The 25241-nt window shown below is 32.1% G+C and overlaps 1 protein-coding gene across 3 annotated transcripts; it reads right to left on the bottom strand.

The window, feature by feature from the left end:
- Positions 1 to 34: 34 nt before the first annotated feature.
- On the bottom strand, positions 35 to 25234 carry LOC135134779 (TOM1-like protein 2). 3 transcript variants are annotated; one of them, XM_064063600.1, is made up of 9 exons: positions 25015 to 25234; positions 13208 to 13455; positions 12951 to 13160; positions 12685 to 12900; positions 7438 to 7717; positions 7253 to 7388; positions 7122 to 7200; positions 6913 to 6963; positions 35 to 1045 (listed from the first exon to the last, which is right to left on the bottom strand). In XM_064063600.1, the coding sequence occupies exons 1-9, from the start codon at positions 25076 to 25078 to the stop codon at positions 887 to 889; spliced, it is 1443 nt and encodes a 480-aa protein (XP_063919670.1). In that variant the 5' UTR covers positions 25079 to 25234; the 3' UTR covers positions 35 to 886. The 3 variants fall into 3 exon arrangements, with proteins under 3 accessions (XP_063919670.1, XP_063919671.1, XP_063919672.1); XM_064063601.1 differs by having other exon boundaries at positions 12957 to 13160; positions 25015 to 25232; XM_064063602.1 differs by lacking the exon at positions 6913 to 6963 and having other exon boundaries at positions 25015 to 25232.
- Between the last annotated feature and the right edge of the window lie 7 nt (positions 25235 to 25241).

Below are 25241 nucleotides of genomic sequence, written 5' to 3'. Positions count from 1 at the left end.
AATGGGATGCTGAAATGGAATCAATAATTTAAGCTTTACATTAACACGTCATTTATTTCAAAATATACATATTAAAATCATAAATACATAACAACTTATAAATCATTTATTATATAACTTTGTAAATAAAAAAATAACGGCGCGCTGATCAACATTATTTGATTAAAGGACTGATGGTCACCTTTTAACCAAATAACGCGCAACTAAATCGCATTCTACAGCAGCAAGCGTATGAGATGCATTGCACTAGTTTTGCATTTGATATAGAATCCTGCGTTTATGTTTTTCTGTTATCAATTTTAACATTAAGTTTATATAACGGGAAAAAAAACAACACAAACGTACACTGGTTAAAATTAAAGAAAATCTTTGGTACACAACTACAAATATTATAAAAATGCTACGAATATGCCCTACATTCTATAATTACTATGAGATTCATATCGCCAAAAGAACAACTTAAATACCTGATACTCTTCAATAAATACAAAAAACTGATTGTTTAAATAATCATTAAATTACTTTATTTACATTTTTAATTTACAGTTGTAACCACTTACTGATACGTCACTTTCTTCACTCATTCATAAAAATGAAAGATTTACAAAAATCGCAAAACTCTGATATTTTTGTATGAAATTAAAGATATATTTTATATACATTAAAATTAGTACTTATAAGTACAGGTGTAATGATATTTGCGTATAAATATCTATCAAGACTAACGATATAGAATTCACTCAAAAACTCCATGACGAATTGATACTGAACCACATAAACAACAAATAAAAATACACTCAAAGAATAAAATTGGTCTTTAAAGGAAGAATGTAAAAGTTCATGGAGTAACTCTTAATAATACTTACATTCGAATAAAATAAACAACTTATAAAGCAAACAGGCTCTTTTCGTCCTTTGCGGGATTATTTCGTGAATTGGTGCTGTTGGTACTACCTGTAACAGTTGGCAACTGCTCCGCAGCTGCCGCCCTTTCGGCTAAGAAGCGCTCAAATTCGCTACTTGTTACCGATTCTTCTCCCCCTGTCTGTAGATACACAAAGAAACAATTTATTTATTAAAAAAATATATGTACAAATTGTTGTCAATGATTGTAGAGGTAAATGAAATTACAACTTTTCAATCAAACAGTTGCTGCTTGTAATTTTCGACTGTAACATTCACTAAAAAATTAATAGTGTATTTTAGTCAGGTTGGGAAACATCGTGTTTCTCTGTTGGTATTGGTTAGTAATAAGTTTGTCGGAACACAAGTTACTACACAGCAAAACCTCATGCTTGTCAAATACACATAAAATAAGCACTATATTAATCAGGCGCATTTTCAAAACCCAACTATCTTACTTAAAGGAAAATCTGTTACATTTTATAACTACACACAAACGAGCAAATCAAAAATAAACACAAGTTAAAAATGGACATTCCAAAATTCAATCCCACTTTTTTGAAAATACAAAAATACAACAAAACACTACCCTAACTAAAAACTGTATAAGCTTTCAATTAATTTCTAATTTTTTCCAGCATACCGACAAATATGTTCCACTTTTAAAAAAATTAAGTCAGTAAGTATATCGATATTATTTAGCTTTCTGAAATTTATGTCTTGTGACTTTCAATATTTTTTATTTTATTATTGACCGTATAGACGAGTCCAAAATTTAATATATACGTACTTTAACTTGTATTCTGAGCTGAAACTTTCAGTAGCAATTTTCATATAAACATATTAAATCTGTCTTTTGTTGCAAAATATATACAGGGTGACTCACTATTCCTCGACATCTCATTAATTATTAGAAATAGAAAAAAGGTCATACTTGCTGAGATGAGACGGATTTTGGAAAATTACATATCCTTTAAGAAACTAAAGGGCGGGTGGGCGGGGCTTAAAATTTGATAAGATAAGACTGTTTTTGACATTTTTGACATATCCAGAAATCATTTTCGGTTTCTATTATTAGTTTTCCCTTCCACTCAACAGCAGAACATAATTAGCCCCGCCCACCCACCCTGTCTCCTTTTCAAGGATTGATTTTCTGCAATCTGAATGAAATGAATGACCTTAAACTGAACAGAAATAGAATTTGTCATTAGAAGGAGAAAAGGGTGGGTGGGGCTAGTACTTGCTAACATAGGATTGACTTTGGCCAATAACATACTCTCTAAGAAAATAGAGGGTGGGTGGGCGGGGTTTAAAATTATATAAGATAAGACTGTTTTTGGCATTTTTGACATATCCAGAAATCATTTTCGGCTTCTATTATTATTTTTCCCTCCCACTCGACAGAAGATCATAAGTAGTATTTGATAAGATAAGACTGATTTTGGCGCTCTTAACATTTTCGACCTTTTTTCAACTATTTCCAAAAATTATTGAAGACATTTTCTTGTACATTTCGATATCCAGAAGTCATTTTCGGTTTCTATTATTAGTTTCCACTCCCACTCGATAGAAGAACAAAATTAGCCCCGCCTAGCCACCCTGTGTCCTTTTCAGTGATTGATTTTATGCGATCTGAATGAAATGTATAATCATATAGTGAACAAAAATAAAATTTGTCATTAGAATGAGAAGAGGGTGGGTGGGTAGGGATAGTACTTGCTAAGATAAGATTGACTTTGGCAAATAACATATCCTCTAATAAAATAGAGGGTGGGTGGGCGGGGCTTAAAATTTGATACGATAAGACTGTTTCTGGTACTTTTGACATTTTCGACCATTTTTCAACCATTTCCGAAAATTGTTGAAGACATTTTCTTGTACATTTCGATATCTAGAAGTCATTTTCGGTTTCTATTATTAGTTAGCCCTCCCCCACTCGACGGAAGAACATAATTAGCCCCACCCACCCACCCTGTCTCCTTTTCAAATTCTGATACGATATTGCCATGTTATTCCAATTTTCTTGATTTTTTTTTAGCACTGGAAGGGTTTACGGAAAAAATAGCAGTAGAGTTATTTTTAAAATCTATGGTACAATATTTTGTGGCGATAAATATAGGTACGCGCTTTGTTGTGATATAAATAAAATGAAATCTTCATATACAAAGTGTTTATATATATAATTTTATTTTTACGATATTCAAATATCGATATTTCAATTTTTTAAAATAGAATTTAAATAGAGTATTTTCGAGTTCTAAGTTGATACTTACTGCGATTTTTTACTTTTTTAAGGGACATCAATATATTTGAAGAATGAGAACAAAAAATACAGTAATAAAATATGGGGCGTTCTATTTGAAAGAAGTGAAATATCGATATTTGAAAATTACAAAGTTTTAGAATTTTTTTATAGCACCATTGTATTAAAATTTGATTTAAATTGACCATAAAATATTGTGATAGTTTTTAAAAATAACCTTATTGCGATGTTTTTGGAAACCATTGTCATATTCCTTTGTCAAATTTTCTTAAAAAATTGAAATAACGTGGCAACGTCGCATCAGAATTTCCGAAATTAACTGTGGTTATGAAGCCAAGGAAAAGGGTAATAAGACTATTAAAAATATATGGACTGTTTCATTAAAAAAAGTGTCTATTACGTCTTAAAAACGAAACCTTTTGGTATACTTAAAAAAATATATATATTTTGAGTATTCTGCTCAAAGAACCGACCAACTTTGGTCTTTGACTTTTTTTCTATCTTTAATAATAATTAATCAGATATTGAGGAGTTGAGGACCGGGCGCCTAGTGACTCACTCTGTAATATACTATGACCTCGATAATATACCAGGTGTGTAGAAAATGGCGGATTAACTCTCCCCTACGCTCTTAACAATCAACTGGTGAGTCTGGGAAAAATATATTATAGAGTTATAATGATTTTAAAATTGGTTCTTTTGCTACGCTTAACAACTACTAATAAATAACACATTTATTATCATAATAACTAGCAATAAAACTTTCAGCTCGTAATTTGATAAAATTCCATTTGACAACAAAGTTTTTAAAACCCTACGTTTAAAGTGTTCGCAGTTAATTTTGGGTCCCCTGGTGTTTTATTTTGGAATAAATTTACAGGAATCTGGTGTTTTGTTGCTGAATGAACTTGAAAAAATCTTTTGAGCTTTTAGTGTTTTATTTTTTACCAATTTGAAAGTCTTGAGTGCCGCAGTTTTTTTTTTAATTCGGGAGATTCTTGGGTACCCATGGTGTATTATTTTGGGAGCCCATGGAAAGGTTCTAGGTATTCCTGTTTGGAAAGAATTTGAAGGTGCTTTGGAGCCTCTAGAGTATTTTCTTATAATAATTAAATTTCTTAGAGGATATGTCATTTGCTAAAATCAGTCTTATCTTAGCAGGTACTAGCCCCACCCTCCCGCCCTCTATTTTCTTAGAGAATGTCATTTGCCAAAATCAGTCTTAACAGGTACTAACCCCGCCCACCCACCCTCTCTTTTCTTGGAAGGTATGTCATTTGCCAAAATCGGTCTTATTTTATCAGTTCCGCCCTTCTATTTTCTTAGATAATATGTCATTTGCCAAAATCGATCTTATTTTAGCAAGTTCTAACCCCGCCCACCCGCCCTCTATTTTCTTAGAGGGATCTCGTTTGCCAAAATCAGTCTTATCTTATCAAGAACTACCCCCGCCCACCCACCCTCTCTTTTCTTAGAAGGTATGTCATTTTCCAAAATTAGTTTTATCTTAACAAGTACTGACGACTGACTAACTTTTACAAAAAATGATCAAAATTTGAACGAGCTTATTTATAGGCACAAGGCAGGAATTTTGAACATTTTCTCTAGTGTTTGGTTGGTTTTGCTGTAATGGATTTTTCTTTTGTTGGTTGTGTTTTTGTATCTGATTTATAAATGTCTTATTAAATGTTTTTTGGGTTTATTTATTAATGAAATGTAACAGCTTGTTTTATTAATGATAATGCACAACGATTAATGACTACTGGTTGTTACGGTTATTGGCCTAAAAAAAATAAAAGGCGGATTTCAGTCACCATCGGTACTAAAAAATCAGAAAATAAGCCCCAAATTACTGTTTTCGTAATCTACATCATAAAGAATTTTTTTATTATTTTTTTGGGACTCCCGAAACAGAACGTACTGAAGAGTTAATTCGCCATTTTCCAGACACCCGGTGTATGAACGAAATTTGAAACCTTAAAAGAAAAATAAATGCAGGACATTTGATCCATGACTTACTCCTGTAAATATAAAAAATAAAATTTGAAATTGTTACTTATTTGGAAAAAAAATCCCCCCAAAAAGTGTTCCAAGACAGAAGAACAAGACCCTCTCAAGATGGTCTAGGAGGAAAATTAGGAAAAATAATGACCAATAATCGACTAACTTTGCTTTTTTAGCAAAAAACTTCGTTCAATACTAGGACGAGTTTATCAAACGTAAATTAATAATAATTAATGGAATATCAAATACTTAATGGTGCATTAAGCCCTGATCTTGAGAACTTGATTAGTTGGATTTGATCAGTAATCAATTCATCGCATGATTAACTCCACGCTTTTAAAAACCGGATCTAAAGTTCTGCTCGATAATCACAAAATCAATACTAATTGCCTTACCAACACTTTAAAGAAGTTCTTGCGTATTTTACTAAATGAACTGTAAAATTTAATATTTTAGATTTATTTTGTAAAAATTAACCGTACTCAAGTTAACAAAAAAAAAAAAAAATTAAGTATTTAAAACAAAAATACAGCAGCATATCCCGGGTCAGTTGCACGCAAACTATCTGCGTGGTAAGGGACAATTGCGCGCAACGGTCAGAAAAAATTGTATCTAGTTTTAAGGGTTAATACCATGAAGAGTTGCGCCTTTCATAGCATTTTACGTGGGTGTTAGCCACATTACGCATGTATTTATTAAATCATCAAGTATGTATGTAAAGCTGTTTATACAACTTCTATTAGTATTATATAGCAATACAAAATTTTAAGAATTTTTTAAGTAAGCTTTGATCATGTATAGGAATAAAATTTCCACAATGACGAGGTATATTTCTAATAATTTCAGTGTGTGTGGGGATCGTTATTCTATTTTCAACCATGCAATTTTAAGAAAACCACACTAAGGTAATTTTACGAAAAAACGTTAAAACCGACTGCGGCAAAAGGTGTAGAATCGCAATACGAAACGGGAAGATACAAACCCAAAATGTGAATTTATAAATGAAATTATGCACTAGCCAATTTGTTAAATCGCCACTGACTAATAATCATTCTTAGAATTACCAAAATTTGAACCTTTTACACAAAATAGAAAAATATGCATTAAAAGCTTGCCCTTCCAGTACTAAGTATTTGACTCAGAGCAAATAAAGTAGAGCGAAATCAACGTATAACGTCATACCGACATCCACTTGATCAGGTTCTTAGAATTTGCAAGGTGATCAACTAAAAACTGTGGTATCTGATATAGTTTTGTTTGTTCCGGCAGAATAATACCGAAAAAATGAATTTGCGTCACAAACAACTTCTACATTCCAATTTTATATATTTTCCTGTATGCAGTTTTTTAGTTATCTCGTAGTATTCGTAATATATTTACATAAAGATTCTAGTTTTTGTACAAATGTAATAAATTTTTAATTTTTGAAATACTTACATTAGTTTTTGTGAAAATTTTTACTATTAAACTAAGTGACAGATAACCATCGTACCATTACATATATAGCGAATTGGTTGCTGGCAGTATGACGTCATGTTACACACTCACCTGCTTCTACAATGAAATTGTTATAATTCAAAAACTACAAGTACTAAAAAAGCAAAGTTTGCTGTTTTTACACAAATACCTAAGTTCAAATTTGGGTTTATTAATCTTTCAAGTGAATATAAATCTACAGTCGCTTTCATCAAACTCTATATACCTATACTCTATATAAAAACGAAAACAAGCAAAGCACTTACTGTCTGACCAAGCCACTGTGCCATTTCGTCAAACTCAAGATCTGGTGGACTCTGCAGTAGGTAACACATAAGCTATACTAAGCATTACATTGAACAAAATGAATGGAAATGTGTAGATGCAACCGATAATAAAATAAAATACAGTGATAGTTGCATTTACAATCATGCCCTAGATAATAATAATATTTTCAAAAAACAAATCCACTTACGTTTTGTTTTCCCTGAGTGACCGTGCTTAAACCTCCCGAAATCTGATCCGGTTCTAAATTATCCTTATATGAACTGCCGCTAAAAATAAAAATTTGCTACGTTACGTACAAAATCGAACAGTATGTTTCACCTATTTTTAGAATTTTCATAAGACGCATTTCTTGACTGAGCAAACATGTCGAATTCATCATCGCCTTTGCTCGATGCGTTTTTAGCATTCACACTTTCGATGGCGGATAACTGAGTTGAGGCACTATTACCAGTACCTGCATCAAACTTTGTAGAAACGATGGCATTTTGGTGTTGTCTACTTACTTAATTTGTTGAGCTGTTCGGGCAAATCGTCTCCGAAATCTATGAGACTGTCTTCTTGCTCTAGTGGTGGTTTTGTTGTAGGAGGAATGGCTTTAGCCAAAACTGCAGAGGCAGAATGTTTACCGCTGTCCCTGTTTTTCTCCCAACGACTATATCGTAGAAACAAATTGTTTAAATCGTCATTAATGCGCAATAATTCCGCTGTCATTTCGTCGTTGGATAATTTACTTATTAGTTCAACCAACCTCTCCTGCATACTTTGACAAGTTACGTGTAATTCCTACAAACAAAAAAGGCCTGGAGAGACGTAGCTTGGGCGCTAGTTGATGATTATTAGTTAGGATTTTTCCAATTGTACAATTGTTGTTAATGTTACAAGATTGTATTATACATAACAAAGAACTTCGACTCGAAAATGTTAACAACTAGGTTTTATTTTTGTTTAAAACCGTAATACAGACAGAAGCTTATTAACCTGAAATGACCTCAAATTTATCTCATGAACAAAGCTATGGCAATTCGATTGTTTATTGTGCTATTATGTATTATCATAAACGCATTCAATAAAGATAATAAATGCAATAAAAAATCGATTAAAAAATAGCAATGTTGCTGCTAATTCGTTACACAAGACGTCGTAATTTTTTAGTTATTAAAAAGTCCGTAAAGGAATCCATACTATAAGCTGTATTGTCTAGCAATACTAATACCCTGCTATCGAAAGTAAAATGAGTTAGAGTTGGCATTGCCTCGTCAAGTTTTGGATGGTACGACTGGCATAAATCATTGTCACTAGGTGGTGACATAATATGAATAACGGATGCACTTTTCATCTCTGACACTGTTAGCTGACACACACAATAAGACATACGGAGCACGGAATAGTTTGAGTTAAATTTAAAATATTTGTCACTTATTCGTGTTATCTTGAGCTTAAACGCCATTGTTGAGTCATTTTGACGTAAAATATCCGTTTTACACTAATTTGCTATACTTGCTCCCAATATTGTACCAACTATATGATCTCATAGCCAACTGTAATTCATTTTATTTTCAAGGCGTCAGTTTGAATGTCTTAAAGTAAAAAGTTTAAAAGACAAGTGATAATTGCAAGATTACTTTTTGGGTAATAGTTATTATTAAAAGGAACATTTGCTTATACTTTTAAGTTGTCTAGTAGAAACCTCACAATTCTAATATGTTGTTTATATTTTATGCCATATAATCGAAAAAAGTCCTCTAGTAGGCCATGCAATTTATTTTTAAAAATATGTAATGGTGTCGACAATAGCAGCTCGTTCTTTGTTCAGTTTGCAGTTACGATCAAATAACTGTCAAAAAAAGTGACAAATAGAAAGAAAAAGAAATTTCATGGCTTACTAGAAAAACTTTTTTTAATCAGATGGTACTTTATTCACAATGTACTTGATATTTTATACTTTTATACCATATGGTCGAAGAAAAAAAAACTCCTCTAGTAGGCCGTGCAATTTATTTTCAAAATAATGATTTTGATAGTGCAGCTATTTTGACCGTTGGTGTTGCCAACATAATTATTTTAAAACTAAACTGCATGGCCTACTAGGAGTTTTTTTTTTATTCACTACGACTGTGAGTTGTCTGTCAGTGTCAAAAGTCCGAAAATTTTTTTGCACATGTACTTATTTTTTTTCGACCGCCTTCCTCATCTCTATTAGCTCGACTTTTAAAATCTTAGTTAATGGATTTTATTTCATGTAATACTCCAACAAGATATTAAAGCTTCATATTTTCCTCAAATTGTAAAATTTATGCTTCCATATCATCATTTATAAACAACTGAAAAATTACCAAATATACATCTTTTAACATTTAATGTTAAATTTTCATGATGGATATTACTTTAATAATAATAATCTGCGCGTATTTGTAATTTTTTGAGAGTATATGTATATTGCATCTATGGATACCAGTTTTGATGTTCAAAAATAAATTTGTCTTTATTTTCCTTCTTCGTATTCATACATAATTAATTAATGAATTAATTATTCATCATTAACACTTCTTACAAATTAGGTCGAAACAACAGCCACTATGTCAAGCACAAAAATCCAGATACAGGGTGCCGAAAAAATGGCGTACCAACTCTATAACGTGTTGTTGAAGACTGTTTATAATATAGAGAAAAAATAATTTAAAATTCTTGGGTCCTTCAAAATTTAACTTTTATTTTCAATATTTCATCATATTCTAATTCACCACTTTGTGTTGGATAGTTAGTGAAATCAATTAAACTTCCATATCCAAAATAATTTTGGAAGTATCTTGTTTTCTTCATTTTTTAATATAACAAAAAACTTAAATATTGTTTAGGATGAATTAGACAAGTGTGGCTAATTTTTAGTTTTCTGATTTATCGGTCCAAATCCATATTTTTTTTCTATAAGTGAACGTCAAATTGACATCAAGATTTTTTTTATTTTTCCCGAACTTTGACTTGTGAACTTAATAATGTACCGGTGAGTTGGTGCGCCATTTTTTCAGCATCCTGTCCGCTAAAGCATGAAACATCTAGTAGAAAACACAAAAAATCGTAAAAAAAAAAAACATTTTAAATTTGCTTAAATTTAAGGAAAAAAATACTCTGTAGTGTTCAATATTTGTTATTTTTAGACCCACCACTGACCCGAAAATGATCGGCATTTAGGCAAGACTTCTACAATTACAGGTACTAAGACCCAGTAATAATATGCATTGATTAGATTAATATAATAACTTTGGAGATCCTAGAATTATGGCATACATTTATTACTAACACGTTTTATTTGCATTTGTAAAACATTTTGTCCCCTTTGTGTTCATAATAAGTCTATTACCATACGCAATCGCGTATCGCAATAAATACACTAGGTGCTATAATAATTTCACTAAACGTAGTGAAATTTATTTTTTTACTGTTGTCATTACGGAGGAGCTAGCTGCTAGCTGTTACAACTGTCTATCATCTTTTTTCATAGCCGCCATTCATAGTCGTTAGATAGAAAATTAGCTAAAATCTAGATAGGCTTTGTAAAGAAAACACGTTCACTTTTTTCGTTTTGTTTTTTTTTTTTTAGAAAGTAATATTTTCTTTTCGTTATGAACAGAACTATTGTCACGAAATTTTAAATATGTACAGTCAGGAACACGGAATTTCAAACGACAACCAACTTTCTGACATTTCAAAACATTGTAGTCTTATACCTTATTGTCATTATGATTGACAGGTCGTTTGAAATTCCGTGTCCCAAACTGTATAACCTTTCGCTATATAATGGAAAAACAGTTTTTTTATCGTCTTTTTCGTATTTTGGTGAAATTTTTCATACATATCTTTAAAAATCAATATCTATATTATTTATGGAAATTTCGTAACGCAGTTATCACCAATCTATCTATATTAAAAATCTAAAGAATTGCACGTTATTAAATAGGGAAGCTAATAGAGATATTTTTTTAATACATAATAAAAAAAATCTACAAAATTTGAAAAATAAAACAATAAATGGTATTTCTGCAATGTTTTCCTTTTCTTTTTTAAGCAATGCATTTACCCATGCATTATTATTCTCCGTTTGCAAATTTAATATCATTACTTTTGGCTAGTAAATACAAAATTTTTCGAGATTTCCTCTTTTAGCTGACTCACCCTATATAATGTTGAAAAACTAGTCATTGACATATTACATACACATTCGAAAAGATTCCAAATAGCAAAGCGGTGGTTTATTACATTAACGAAAATTTAAAACGTTAAAAACCAGCAGTTTTTGTGCTAATAATAGTGATGTGATACTCTGTAGTAAATATCCTGCAATCGAAAATAAATCTCTGCTGCGTGTTTAATTGTTTTGACATTGACAGACAACAGAAATATTTATGTGTCAGTTGTGCAGTAGTACCACCTATACAACTGGTCTCACAGCCAACTCTAATTCGTTTTATCGTTATTTCGGCTTTATATTAACTTTAGAAGGAAAAGGCACATTACAGAAAGATATGTCTATAAAAATTACGCTATGAATAAATGCAATGCCAACACTATTATTTTAAAATTACTTGATTAATTTTTAACAGGTTTTGCCTTATCAAAAAAAAAAAAAATAACAAACTAACAGCAAGTACAAATTTAGTGGGTAATTAATTTACCAAGCTCGATAAGGTTCAGTATAAGGTTTACAAAGTCAAGGTAAACCGAACTAATTTGTAGTTTTCGAATACTTATCGAACCTCATCGAGTTTTGTATCTTTGCCGCAATCTTTTTTCCACACTTCCCGAATAAAATGCAGTGTGCCCAATATATTTTTTAAACCTAAATAATTCAACGATTCCAGATTCTCTATCACCTACAAATAAAAAACAACTGCAAGTATTTTAACGCTTTGAAAGTTTTTGCTACTGGGAATAAGGCATAAACCAGGAATCTGTGGTCACAGAGTAATGAATCTGATTTTCTTCTACAGTTCCATACTCTTTACCCAACTAGCAGAATGAACACAATAAAGATATTTGCCGTTAAAATTTCAATATTTTTCGTCTTTTTCTAAATCAAGCTTCATATTCAAAATACCGAGAAACTCATAAAATTTGGATAATCAGCTAATAATGAGCTATAACAACGAGTCTTAAATATATAAAAAAAAATATTAAAAAAACTCTGTTATAACGCAAGAAAAAACGCAATTTTTTCTTACACTGTGTTTATATAGCAGCAAAAATATTAAGGGTTCCATGTTTTACTTATACATATTACATATGTATTTTTTAATCCACACAAGTCTACAGCGATACAAATGAAGTTGGCCAAGGCGCGTAGCAGAAACTGTGACTTGGAATACTTAATTGTAAATCCAAATTTTTCGTCAATTTAGTTTTATTGCTTACAAATTAAATGAATTTACGTTTTGTTCAGCTGTCAAACAAGTAGATTTATCATGTCAATATTTATTTGTAAAATGACGACTTCTTTTAACGATGACTCTATGCTGCTTACAACACCTTAAAACACATTTTCGCGCCTCTACTTTTAAAACAAACGACGCAATTTGTTGACAAATAATGATAGTACTTTATTAAATGCATGAAAAATTACAAAACACAATTAAGAAGCCCACTGTCACTCGTATATGTCCACAAACTCTCGAAACCTGAATCATCCACACAAATTTATACAATGTCGTGTCACACATTAACACAACCATTCATTAAAGTGCAAAAAGCATACTAACTTGTAACAATTCCAATTCGTCCGGTTGTTCCTGTCCAGGTTTCATCTCACTTAACATTTCCCCTAAAACATTCATATTACTCTGAACAACATCCAGTTCAGACTGTAATTTAGCCCTTTGTTCGGCCGTCAAATATCCAGTCGGACTAGCAACATGGGGAGTAGGTGATGAATGTTGGGAGACGGGAGTTTCTACAGGAATTTCAGACTCCACGCTCTAAAAGGGGCTTAATCAATAAGGTACATATTTATTTTTTCAAAACTAACGCCTACTCTCTGCGGAGTGTGAATTGGAGCCATAGAATCAAGATCTGTAGCAGGAAACTCTATTCCTTTAGCTAGAAGATCTTGATACACAGAAACCACTCCGGACATCTCCGGCAGGTTTCTGAAAGCGTCTGCCCAAGACTGAATTAAACTCAATACCTTTTCCTGGACAGCTGTAGGTGGGTCGTTTTTAGGGCCGATTAACTTCACCTACGTAACCTTTAGTAGTGGAGTTTGCTGAAAAAGCTTGAACTTACCAATTCTAAAACGAAGTCCTTGTTGCAGATTAAAACGTGGAACTTCTTTCCACAATTCTTTACACAGGTTTCTAAAACGGTTAACGTGTACATAACGACTGTGTAATTTTTTCCTGCGTTTTGGGCAAGGCGCTTTCTAATGGCTTTCACGGCGTCCCTCGGACCATCTTCTGTTTCGTTTACTAGATCGCATATTTCCATATTCAGGCTCCAGTTTTCTGAAGCCAATGTGCCATCTGTGGCTTGTTCTGAAAAGTATTTTCATATTTTGCTAAAGCGGTATATGCGAGAATTTCAAAAAGAAGAGTTATGTGCATTAGGTGATTATAAAGTTGCATGTATACTGAACATTACATTTCTACACAATTTGACCCAAGGAAGATAACCTTCACAACACGCAAATATAAAATCGATGAGATTGCAGCGGAGTTTTGTTATAACTTCAAGTTTTTAAGCTGAGTAGAGAAATTTCTAATTTTATTGAAGTATACAAGTTGTTGGAAAGGTAAAGGATTTAAGTTGCTATTATATTTTCTCGAAATAATCCGACTTACGCAAAGAAGGGTTTCTTTTATTATAAATTAATTAAAAGAAACAGAAACTTCGACAAATAAAAAAATATCGTTCTCTAGATTAACGTTTGAGCAAGATGTTTGATTATATAAATGAATTTAGTGTGAGGCGTACATATAGTACATAGTATAGGTATGCATGTACTTGGTAAAAATGTTAGCCATTTCTACACTGACAAGTTAAACTGCTTCAATAATTTTGAAAATACGAGAATTTTAACAGATAAAAACAAATTGAATTTTAATACTACGTGAAATGTATAGAAATATTCATCAATAATATTAAAATCTTTTAGGATTATCTTATTTTTAATTTCGCTTAACTTCCGCAACTAATTTCAATGACAAACTGGTCTAATTCATCCAAGGACAAATTACTAACCATCACAATTTTTTCAACAATGGAAGCATATAATACAAAGTTTGAATGAAATAGTACTCAGCGTTGTTATCGTCCCAATCTCTCTCTATTTCATTTTTAGATTTTTAACCATATTTTTGAATTAAAGTTTTATTCAGTTAAAACTCTAGTTGTAAAATTAGTCTATTTCAAATTAAGTAGTTACTTTTATTGCTATTATCCCCGCTAATCAAAAAGTGTGTGTTAGAAACTTCAATATGGGAACTGAGTTCCATCTTGAAAAAAATAGTGTTATGTAATTAGACGGAACTCCCCTGAGTCCATAAATACAGTCAAACAAATCCAGTGTTCTAAAAATATATATAGATGATATTCAGTTGATCAGTTGCATTCCTATTATATAAAACTCTGGGGTAAAAAAATCAAGGCGGATTCATAAACTAGGAATACAGGACATGTCATTTGAAACATTTTGGTTCGGGTTTTACCATCTACACGACACAGAACACATATAAAATTTGACAACAATCGGTCCGGTGTTTCGTAGATTATATGTCTAATAAAAATCCACACAGGCAACCAACCGACGGCAGACAGGCGAAAACAGGAGATCTATTTTTCATACTCTAGGGGTCAGGAAACGTCAGAAAACAGCCATATTGCAATACTTTCTCAGCTTACAACGGTTTAGTTAGTAAATCAATTTTTAATCATAATTGAAAATTTTCCAAAACTGAAAACGTGAAAAATTGAGAAAATTAAAAATCGAACAGCCGAAAATTTTTAAAACCGAAAAACCGAAATCTCAAGAATCGAAACATCAAAAAACCGTAAAATCGAAAAATGTAAAATTTAAAAATTAGTTATCAGGAAATCGAAAAATCTACTATTGAAAAAGTTGAAAACTTGAGAAATCGAAACCTTAAAAACCCAAAAATTCAAAAATCTAAAATTGAAAAGTCGATAAACCGGGAAATCGAAAATCCAAAATTTAAAAAATCGAAAAACTAAAAAATCGGGAAATGAAACGAAAAACTGGTAAATCGAAAAGCGGAAAAGTGGGAAACGGAGAAATCGAGAAGTCGAAAAATCGAAAAGTTGAGAAACTGGGGTGCGATTTTGTTTCTCGATCCAAGTGATAAATTATCACTTGCGATAAATGTCATTGCGTAGCTTTTAAATGCAAAAGTTTGCATTTATTCTTTGCATATTAGATGCTCAAACGTTTACAATTACCTTAATTTTAAGAACTTATAACTCAGAACTACGATTTTGAACTGCTATTTTGACATAAATTTCGAGGTTATCTCACCCCTGAACAATCAAAAAAATCTAAAGCTCGATAAATTGAAACATCGAAATAGCAAAAAATTAAAAAAATCGAAAACTTGGAAAATTGAAACCAAGAAATATCTAAGAACCGAAATACATATCCAGAAAAATTAAAAAATCAAAACATGAAAAAATCGAAAAATTGAAAAATCTAAAATTTAAAAAACGAAAAAGTAAAAAATCCCAAAACTGAAATATCGAAAAATTAAAAAAATCGAGAAATCGAAAAGTCCAAAAATCGAAATCAAAAAAATTGAAAAATTAATAAATCATATATAAATCTGAAAATCGAAAGATTGAAAAATTGAAGAACTGAGAAACTCAAAAATTGAAACATTGAAAAGTCGAGAAATCGAAAAATGGGAACTCCCTAAAATATCGAGAAAAAATATTCGAGAAATGGAGAACTCGAAAAATTGAAAATTTAGAAACGTCAAAAATTAAAAAATGGAACAATTGAAGAGTTGAAAAATTGAAAAATCCGAACACTGACATATCGAAAAATTCAGTAATCGAAAAACTGAAACTCCAGAAATTGGAAAATCAAGGAATTGAAAAATCGGAAAATTGAAGAATAAAAAAACTGAAAAATTCCAAAACTGAAATATGGAAAAATTGAAAAATCCAAATGTCGAAAAATCGAAATATCGAAAAATTGAGGGAGGCAAAAATTGTTATATCTGCTTTTTTTCAAAAAGCTCGATATCTAGGATAAAAATTCAACACGGATTCATAAACGACAAGTTCAGGACTGTTACTTTTTAACATTTAAATAACATTTATTCGACAAAATTATAGGACATCATGAATTCCTGGGAAGGAATGAACAGATAAATTTTGATAACGATTTACTATGCTTCCGATAAACTTACGTTTGCAAGATTTCAAAGCATTCGATTTTGCAATTTGAAAGTTAAATTGTAAAATGTTGTCATTTTTTCTCCAAAATTCTAAATGCCCAAGGTAAAAACTCAACACGGATTCATAAGCCACAAAATTTGATAGCAATCGGTCCGATAGTTTCGGGTTTCAGCAATTATCTAATAAATAAATATATGACCACAGACAGACGGAAACGGGAGGCCTATTTTTCTTACTCTACGGATCATAAAACGTCGAAGAAAACATGCAAGTAGAAATATTGGTAACAACTCTAAGCAAAACTTGTCAAATCATCCCTACCAGCACTTTGATACTTTGATGACGATTTTTTCATCATCTCGGTTAAGATGTCAAGAAATCGAGACACCAAAAAAATCGTTAAACCGAAAAATTAAAGAATCGAGAAATCGAAAAATTGCAAAATCGAAAATTAGAAAAATCGAGAAATTGAAAAATCAAAAACCTAAAAATCCAAAGATTGAAAAATTGAAGTAACTGAAAAACTAAAAAATCAAAACATTGAAAAGTCGAGAAACGGGAAAATAATAAATTGAAAAATTGAAAAATTGAAGGGTCGAAAAGTCCTACAACTGAATCATCGGAAAATTGAGAAACCGAAAAATGAAGAAATCGGGAAACCGCAAATTTGAAAAATCGAGAAACTGAAGAATCGAAAAAATGAAAGATTCCAAGACACATATCGAAAAATTGAAAATCGAGGAATTGAAAATTTGAAAAATCAAAAAATTGAAGAATAAAAAAACTGAAATATCGAAACATTGAGAAATCGAAATGCCGAAAAATGGAAATTTTGAAAAATTAAGAGAACGAAAAATTGTTATACATATCTATTTTTTTTCCAAAAATTCTGATATCCAGGAAAGTAACATTTACTATTGTAAAATTTACGTTTTACCATCTATAAGATATTTCTAACTTACTCGTACTTATAAAATTTGACAACAATGGGTTTTGGAGATTATCTAATAAAAATTGACACAGATAGACGACAGACATACAGACAGACAAAAACGGGAGGCCTATTTTTCTTATTCTACGGATCATGAAACGTCAAGAAAACATGAAACTAGGAATACAGTGCAGATAATAACAACTCTAAGCAAAATTTGTCTGATCATCCCTACCAACACATTGATCGTTTGATGACGATTTTTCATAATAAATACGATATAATTTTTTTAAAATAACATATTCGTATACTCGTGGCTTATAAATCCGCCTTGAGATTTTCGCGAAAAAAATCCACATTGAATAATAACTTTTCACTAATATATACGGAGCGCTTACATTGCCGCAGCGCGAAGGCCGTGGGTTCGATTACCTCACGCGGCATTTTTTTTACACTGCGACTAGAATAATCAACATTTTTTTACTATAAGGGTTATCAATTATCATAAAAAAATTAATTTCCCAAAATCAAATACTGTAATTTTTCTGTCTAAATAACCTCAGACCAATTTTTTTAATACTCCATGGATCGATTTATTTTGTTCTTTCCTGAAATTTGGTGTTCAAGCTGATAACGACATCGTAAAACACTAACGAATGAAGTTTTGAAAATTCGCCTTGACATGGTAATCTTGCGGAGCAATTTCTTTATCATATTTGGCTACTTTTAAAATATTTTGTATTAAATTGTTCACGACTTTTTCTATAAATAACACCACATTTTAAAAACACAAATAAGAACGAATCTTTGAAATTCTTGTCTTTATCTAAACTAAGATAACAAAAGCTGAAAAAAATCGATGCCTCCAAGGTTTAACATGTACTAATTTGGCACAGAACGGCACGAAAACAATCTGTGACCGACAGTTCCTGCAAGACAAATTAATTTAATTTAAAGACAAGATAAAATTATCTACCTTTTATTTTAGTATGTAATCGCGTTTTTTTTCTTTTTTAGGATACGTATGTCTGTATTTACAAAATTAGAATAAACTGGATCTTGAACTGTGTTGTTTTGCTCGCAGAAATGACGATGTCGAAGTTTGTATAAATGAATAAAGACCAGCGAACAGTAAGATAAATGTATATTGATAGTGACAAGTGTTAGGATAAATAAGAATGATAAGAATAGAATATTATGTGACCGTGCGGTCGAGATAGTTGAATGTTAGTTACGAATTGAGAAATGTGAATTGAATGTGTTTGAATGAGTTCAGAATTAAGAATCAATGCTACCCTGTGTTCCAAGGTGGGGGTGGCTCTGGCTCCCACCCTTACGGGTGGGGAGGGGTGAAACAGGTCCCCGCCAGAGGCTCTAACATACCCCCCGCCTTGAAACAATTACATTGTTTTAAGATCAAAAATAAACTATATGGAACATTAGAATGAAAACATGATTTAGTAATGATAAATACAGATGAAATTACATGAATTGGGTGGACAATTGGACATTGTTACAGAAAGCAATGAACCGGAAGAAATGCATTAAACTTTAAAAAAAGATATCTAAAACAAATTACATGTGTACAATATCAGTGAATACACAATATTTACAATAGACCTAAATGTAAATTTACAACAATTATAATAATCCAAATTAATGAATAATACGATGAGTGAATAATATGGCGAATGGATATAACAATATAAATATGAATTAATGTACATAATACAATAAACCAACAAGGAGATGCATATAACAAATTGACAAGATGTATGCAATATGGTTAAATAGAGTGATAATGCATGCGATTGCGAAATTATCTTTTGCACTTCACCGACACTACACACACCACCACTTCCTTTCCAAAATGATGTTGGAGGGCCGCGTCCTAACCGCCACTGTAGACGCGGAAATTTCTCCTCCTTCACGAGGACCCATCTTGCCATTCCTGGCACGTTGGAAGATGGCCTTTGCCACCCTAACCTGCCTTTCAGTGTGGTCAAATATTCGAGATACCACGACTTCCAGAAGTGTTGATGGTAAGCGTGGATGAGGTGCCAAGGAATGGCCTGTTGATGGGAACGACGGCGTGGTCTTTTCCTGATGGACCAGTTGATGGCTGGCCGAAAGAGGCATTGGCCAGGTATAAATGCGACCAAATTATTGCGGTCGCTGGACAGAGGCTTCGAAAGGCGCGAATTCAGGACGGCTTTAACTCTGACAATGAGCGCATACACGCCCTCGCCCTCAAGATGGTTTTTATCAGTAATTTCGTGATACTTCCGGCTATTCATATTTAAACTCTTTGAACTAAGATTTAAATGGCCAACAACTAAGCAGAGTTTAGTGGCAGAAATGTGAAAATTTAAAACACAATTGTGTTGCAGGTAAATGAAATTATTTAACGAATTTTCGTTAAGTACGTTCAGGTGTACAAGGCCTAGGTACTTCCTTTGAGAGACACTAAAACCCTCGTTACGTTTATGATTACGCCCCTCTGCTAACAATAGCAGTTGGAGAGCGAGTTCTGGGGAATTTCCTAATTTAGGTAGATTTTCGAAATAAGGGACTGTGGAATGCCCCAACTTCCTCTCGACTGATGATAGCCACTTTGGATGCATTTGTGTAAAATTCTCTAACCGCGTCTGATTTTCCGAAAAGGGATGTTTGACCATGAAATAGCCATCGGGTGAATGGCCTGTGGTAGTATACTGAAAAGGGGTTGCACAAAGATCGCTTTTAAACCCTTTGCTTAATGATCTGCTTCCGGTTTTGACGGTTTCACCTTCCAAGAACCGGGAAAATATTTGGGCTGAACTAATTTTGTGATGATGGGAAGTATTATTTTTTAAATATGCAAAACTGCCGCTAAAAATCAACTCCAGCGCGGTATTTTGAAGCACCGGTGGGTTTTTACTGAAATGACTTATTATTTTGGGTATGCCATTTTCGGAATGTTTTTTCTTGTCGAGTATTGCTACGTTTGACGTATTGTCTTTAATATTCGAGTCTACGGATTTACATAAATATTGCGATCTACATTGAAATTGGTTACAGACTAACAATGAGTCACAGTTTTTCGAATTAACTGGAGGACTTTTTACTTTGTCTAGTGCGGTAGATGACTCTGCATTAGAAGTTTTATCTAAATTAATTTGACATACGCCTTCGGAGTTGTAACAATCATTAAAAATATGATTTTTCTCTTCATTGGGTATTGAATTTGGAAATTTTGAACGATTTGATACTATACTAGGAGTTCTTGAAATAACGGAATTAAGAGGGGATTTTTTACCAATAGTGAACGGCAATTTACGTAGAGCATTGAAATGGGTTTTGTGAATTTTGATGGGTTCTCCATTTTTTAATTTGTGTACCTTTAAAGGCTTTAAATTTTGACAAGTTTTTTCCAGATCCGTGGTTGGTACGTTATTGTTTATCTTACATGAATTCGAGAAAGTACACAATGGAATAGTTTTCTCAATGAGAGCCTTATATAATTCGGATATTTTTTGAATATAATTTAGCACTTCTCTGATATTATAAATTATAGGTTTGATCGTTTCCGTGTTACTCGTGTCATTCGGGACTACTATTGTTTCAGATTTATGCTGAACTACAAGCATTTGTAATTCTGAATAAATTCGCTGTACGTCTTCATATCGACGCTTTAAGTGGCCTCTTTTTTGATGATTTGCAACATTTGATATAAAATTAGAATGTGAATCTATTTCGCTGAGAAGAATTGAAAATTTAACAAAAGTATTGTCTTGGATTACCACCATCTTGAGTACGAGAATAATGTATTACACCAACCAAACAGAATTAAAGCTTACCTGGAATCCTGGATTCCTGGATAGAATTATCTTGGCTGACGCTGAATGATACTTGAGGATTTTGCACAGCACTCGCGGTCGTCACCGATAGTTGAACACTGCGCGGATGATTTCTGGGTGATGTTTTGATAACTACTTTGCTGAATTCCAGCCGATGAATGATATGTTGAGAATTACACTTATCACTACCACTGTTATTCTGTCGCTAATCCGGCTCGAAGGACCATGTCGAAGTTTGTATAAATGAATAAAGACCAGCGAACAGTAAGATAAATGTATATTGATAGTGACAAGTGTTAGGATAAATAAGAATGATAAGAATAGAATATTATGTGACCGTGCGGTCGAGATAGTTGAATGTTAGTTACGAATTGAGAAATGTGAATTGAATGTGTTTGAATGAGTTCAGAATTAAGAATCAATGCTACCCTGTGTTCCAAGGTGGGGGTGGCTCTGGCTCCCACCCTTACGGGTGGGGAGGGGTGAAACAGGTCCCCGCCAGAGGCTCTAACAGACGACTTACGACGGTATGAATCACTATCGCTACTTGCATACTTTACTACTTAAACAGTGCATTATGTTTGGAAAATATTATGCCATAAAAGAGGTTATTGTAGTTGTTTTATCAATTATAAGTAAAAAGCATTACGTAACTAAATCCTGAAGGTTTTAAATCAAGTGTGACGAATATTTTGAAATTGTATTTAGCATTTATTACTCCTGTATTTTTCAAATCATGTCTGTATTTTATTAACGGATTATACTTTAACCTACCAATATGTACAAAAATGTCTTTGTTCATCAACTTTACAACCTGTTTACCTTCTCTAATAAATCATATATTCATTAATAAATAAAAATCTAACCCGGGGATGTCTCAGGACCACTGCATAAAAAAGTAAACTATCCTGGATCAATTTCGACTTTATTAAGGTGTCTTAATATAGATGAAATCGATACAAACAAGATTCCATTGTATAAGCACTCGTAAATATTTAAGGAACGGGCTAGAAAACAATACAGGTATTGTTCATGCTATAACAATCTAAAAATAATTATAGTAACAACCGACAGACTAAGACTTTTAGTTCAAAAACAGCTACGCAAAGAACTAGTACAAAACTATAATTTCGCACGTCACATGACCGTTTTGGCAGGATTTTAACTACAGCCAGGAAAATCAGTGAAACAGAGAGATGAATGTCTTGAGGAGTGGAAGCTACTTAAGATGAAATCAGATATTTTATTGCGATTAAGACATTAGGAATTACGATAAGGAATACAAAATTCAGTTGACTCATCTTACAACAATTGGTGGATTAAAAGTACGAATAGGTATTGTAGTTAGAGCTGGTATCTATTCAAAATTATGTTTATATTTGGTTTTACGTGAAACAAGCGCTACGTTACTTCTTTACAGATAATCATGCTAATTGTGGTTTTCTTACTGAAAACATCTCAAGGTTGTATAATTTTCTGTTATACTCTGTTTTTTGTGTGTTGAAATAATAGTTTTATATTATTGTTCTACAGGCTGATATACTGATATAATGAGTTGGAATAAACTAGAATAAAAATAAACTTATACACTTGTATGTACATTTTCACTTTAGTCAACAACACCAGGAGTGCTTTTCGGAAAGATATAAGATGTTTGTTAGCTTACACAACGGAAACATTTCGTGATATAAATTTCACAAAATTACTTTAAATGGCTAAATGGCTGTTTGGTGAATTTTTAGATTGTCCCTTCCACATCGATCGATCGGTTTCGAAGAAACATTGCTTGGTAACAGCCCACCGCGAAGCGGAATTAGATACACCCAACGTAACATTCTTGGGAAAACTGTGATACAACTACCCATAAGTTATACCTCATTTACTTTTAGAAGTTGACGTTTAACAAGAACAAACTACTCTACATAAAGATACTGAAGATACTACGCCAAGAATTGGTGCATACTTTAAATAATGAAATAAAATTTTTATACTATTTCTTCGTTAAATTTCTTTAGTAAATGTGACACCACAAAAACCACATTCAAAAAATGCAGTAGTTAATGTTGAAACAGAGATAACAACCCATCTCTTTTTACCAGCATTACTTCAAGTTTGCCCACATGATTAAAAATAGAACGAATTGACTGGATTTCCAGTTAAAGCAATAATTTTCGCCGTAATTGTCCTAAATGGTGTTTCAAATTTATGCAATTAAATTAGGATTGAGTCATAAGTCACGCCAGTATCTTTACCACGATTGTAATTAGTTTGAACCCAAGTCACATCGAAATTTACAAACCCAGTAACAATAAGGATCTGATTCTAAATTTGTGTCATTTGTGGTATCTTTAGCAAGATTGTAGCCAAGTCACATCAATCTAAGTGCAACTAATTCAAGTTTGGATGAAACTGGTGTCGAATATAGATTATTTATCTACATCAGGTGTTCAGAAATGATTAAATTGAAATCACGATTGATTGTGACGTTGTTAGCTACTCAAAAAAAAAAAAATTAAAACAGGCTATTTTCTATAGATAACGTTTTACATGAACGATACAACATAAAAATGAACTGTGTTTTTTTATTTTTCCACCGCATTCTCTATAGTCCTTCCATAAATTAACTAATGGGATTTTATACAAATGGTTTTGAACAAAAATATACTGGCAAGTCATTCTCAACAAAGTGATAAAAAAATCAATAAATGTGGTGCAGAAATTTTCTTTAACTAGCACAACAGACTAGTTGAGCTTGCACAATGTGATCTAAAGTTTCTTCACACAATTTATATTTTATTATTTATGTTATGCATAGTTTACGCTTTAACACACTTAATAGACACGTAAAATTTTGAGCAAAATTCGACACCATTGGAAAAATTATCCCAAAGTCGTCACATTCTCATGCTCCTAAACAAAAAACGATCAATGAACTTCAACAATAGAGTTAGATATTTATTTCGATTAGTATGATACATTTGCGTTTATTTTTATCTTTCTCTTTAATTCTCTCAGAAAATACATGATGTTAAATGTAAAACACAATTGCCACCCACAGTTGGCCAGAGTTCAAAGATTTTTGTATCGCTTTAAAATATTATATGAATATGACGTCCTTAGATGTTTATCGAGTTTCATAATGTTTTAAATGTCTACTCGGAATAGGCAATAAAATGTTGCGCGCTGATATGTGAAAAAATTAATACTGCCGGATTAAGGAGATAACAATTGATTAATCCTAGACAGTTCTTTGTTCAGACAAAGAAAATATAAACAGCATATTAAATTCTGTTTTCAACACTTCTTCAAAAAAATCTAAATTAAGTAAACACATGATTGAATATCTGTACCAGCGATTAGGTGATTAATACTTTTACTACTATAAACAAAAATTCTGCATAAGGCTGGAATAAACAGAAATAATTATTACACTGCCATAGAGAACTTGACTTCTATTTTACTATAAATAACTTTGAATAATACGCCTCGCAATTTGCATTTAACTATAGGTTACAATAGAAAACTTACATAAACTACCGCAAAGAAAGCTGAAATGTTTCAGCTGATAGCTTATGTAGATTACAAAAAAACGTGTCACACCTATTAAATGTAAAGTAAACTATAAACAAATATGGTTTGTGGCATTTTAGTTTAAGTAATGACAAACAAAAATGTAAATGTAAAACCTACACACCACGAAACGAATGACAAATAATCTTCAAAACAACAATTATCACATGATCTCCAACTTGAACAGTGACTAATCAGTTAATAAAAGCAACATTTAATATGAAATAAACAATAAAAAATACTGTCAGCACCGGTTTTCTATTCTATTTACGTTTTACTGAATCGATTTTGATAACGGAATCCGGATGGATACAAGCTTAGGAATTGGCCGTGAAACTCACCTATTCTCGAACCTACTTGAGTGGAAAAAGGATTTCCACCTAAAGCATTTCCAAAAAACGACATTATTTAATTTTTATAACAAATCGTTTGATTGCACTCTCTTGTTGTCACTTGACTTGTACTAACTGTCACTGTCACCTGTCAAAATAACAAAACACTACTGCGTCGTCGCCAGAACTGTGTTCATAAAAACGGCGCGTCCCAGAATAATAATTTACTTGTACGA

The sequence above is a fragment of the Zophobas morio genome, unplaced genomic scaffold (assembly GCF_036711695.1).
Source record: "Zophobas morio isolate AGI-343-1 ecotype UQ-CSIRO unplaced genomic scaffold, CSIRO_AGI_Zmor_V1 ptg000024l, whole genome shotgun sequence".
NCBI lineage: Eukaryota > Metazoa > Arthropoda > Insecta > Coleoptera > Tenebrionidae > Zophobas > Zophobas morio.
Note: the sequence above shows the minus strand (reverse complement) of the source record. Positions and strands in the feature narration are given on the sequence as shown.

Excerpts from the sequence above, each read along its gene's own strand:
- LOC135134779 (XM_064063600.1), bottom strand. The coding sequence starts at position 25,078 with ATGTCGTTTTTTGGAAATGCTTTAGGTGGAAATCCTTTTTCCACTCAA. Across the intron at positions 7,718-12,684 it reads ACGAATTGGAATTGTTACAA|GAATTACACGTAACTTGTCA; the intron begins GTTAGTATGCTT and ends TTTTGTTTGTAG. Across the intron at positions 6,964-7,121 it reads TCACTCAGGGAAAACAAAAC|AGTCCACCAGATCTTGAGTT; the intron begins GTAAGTGGATTT and ends TACCTACTGCAG.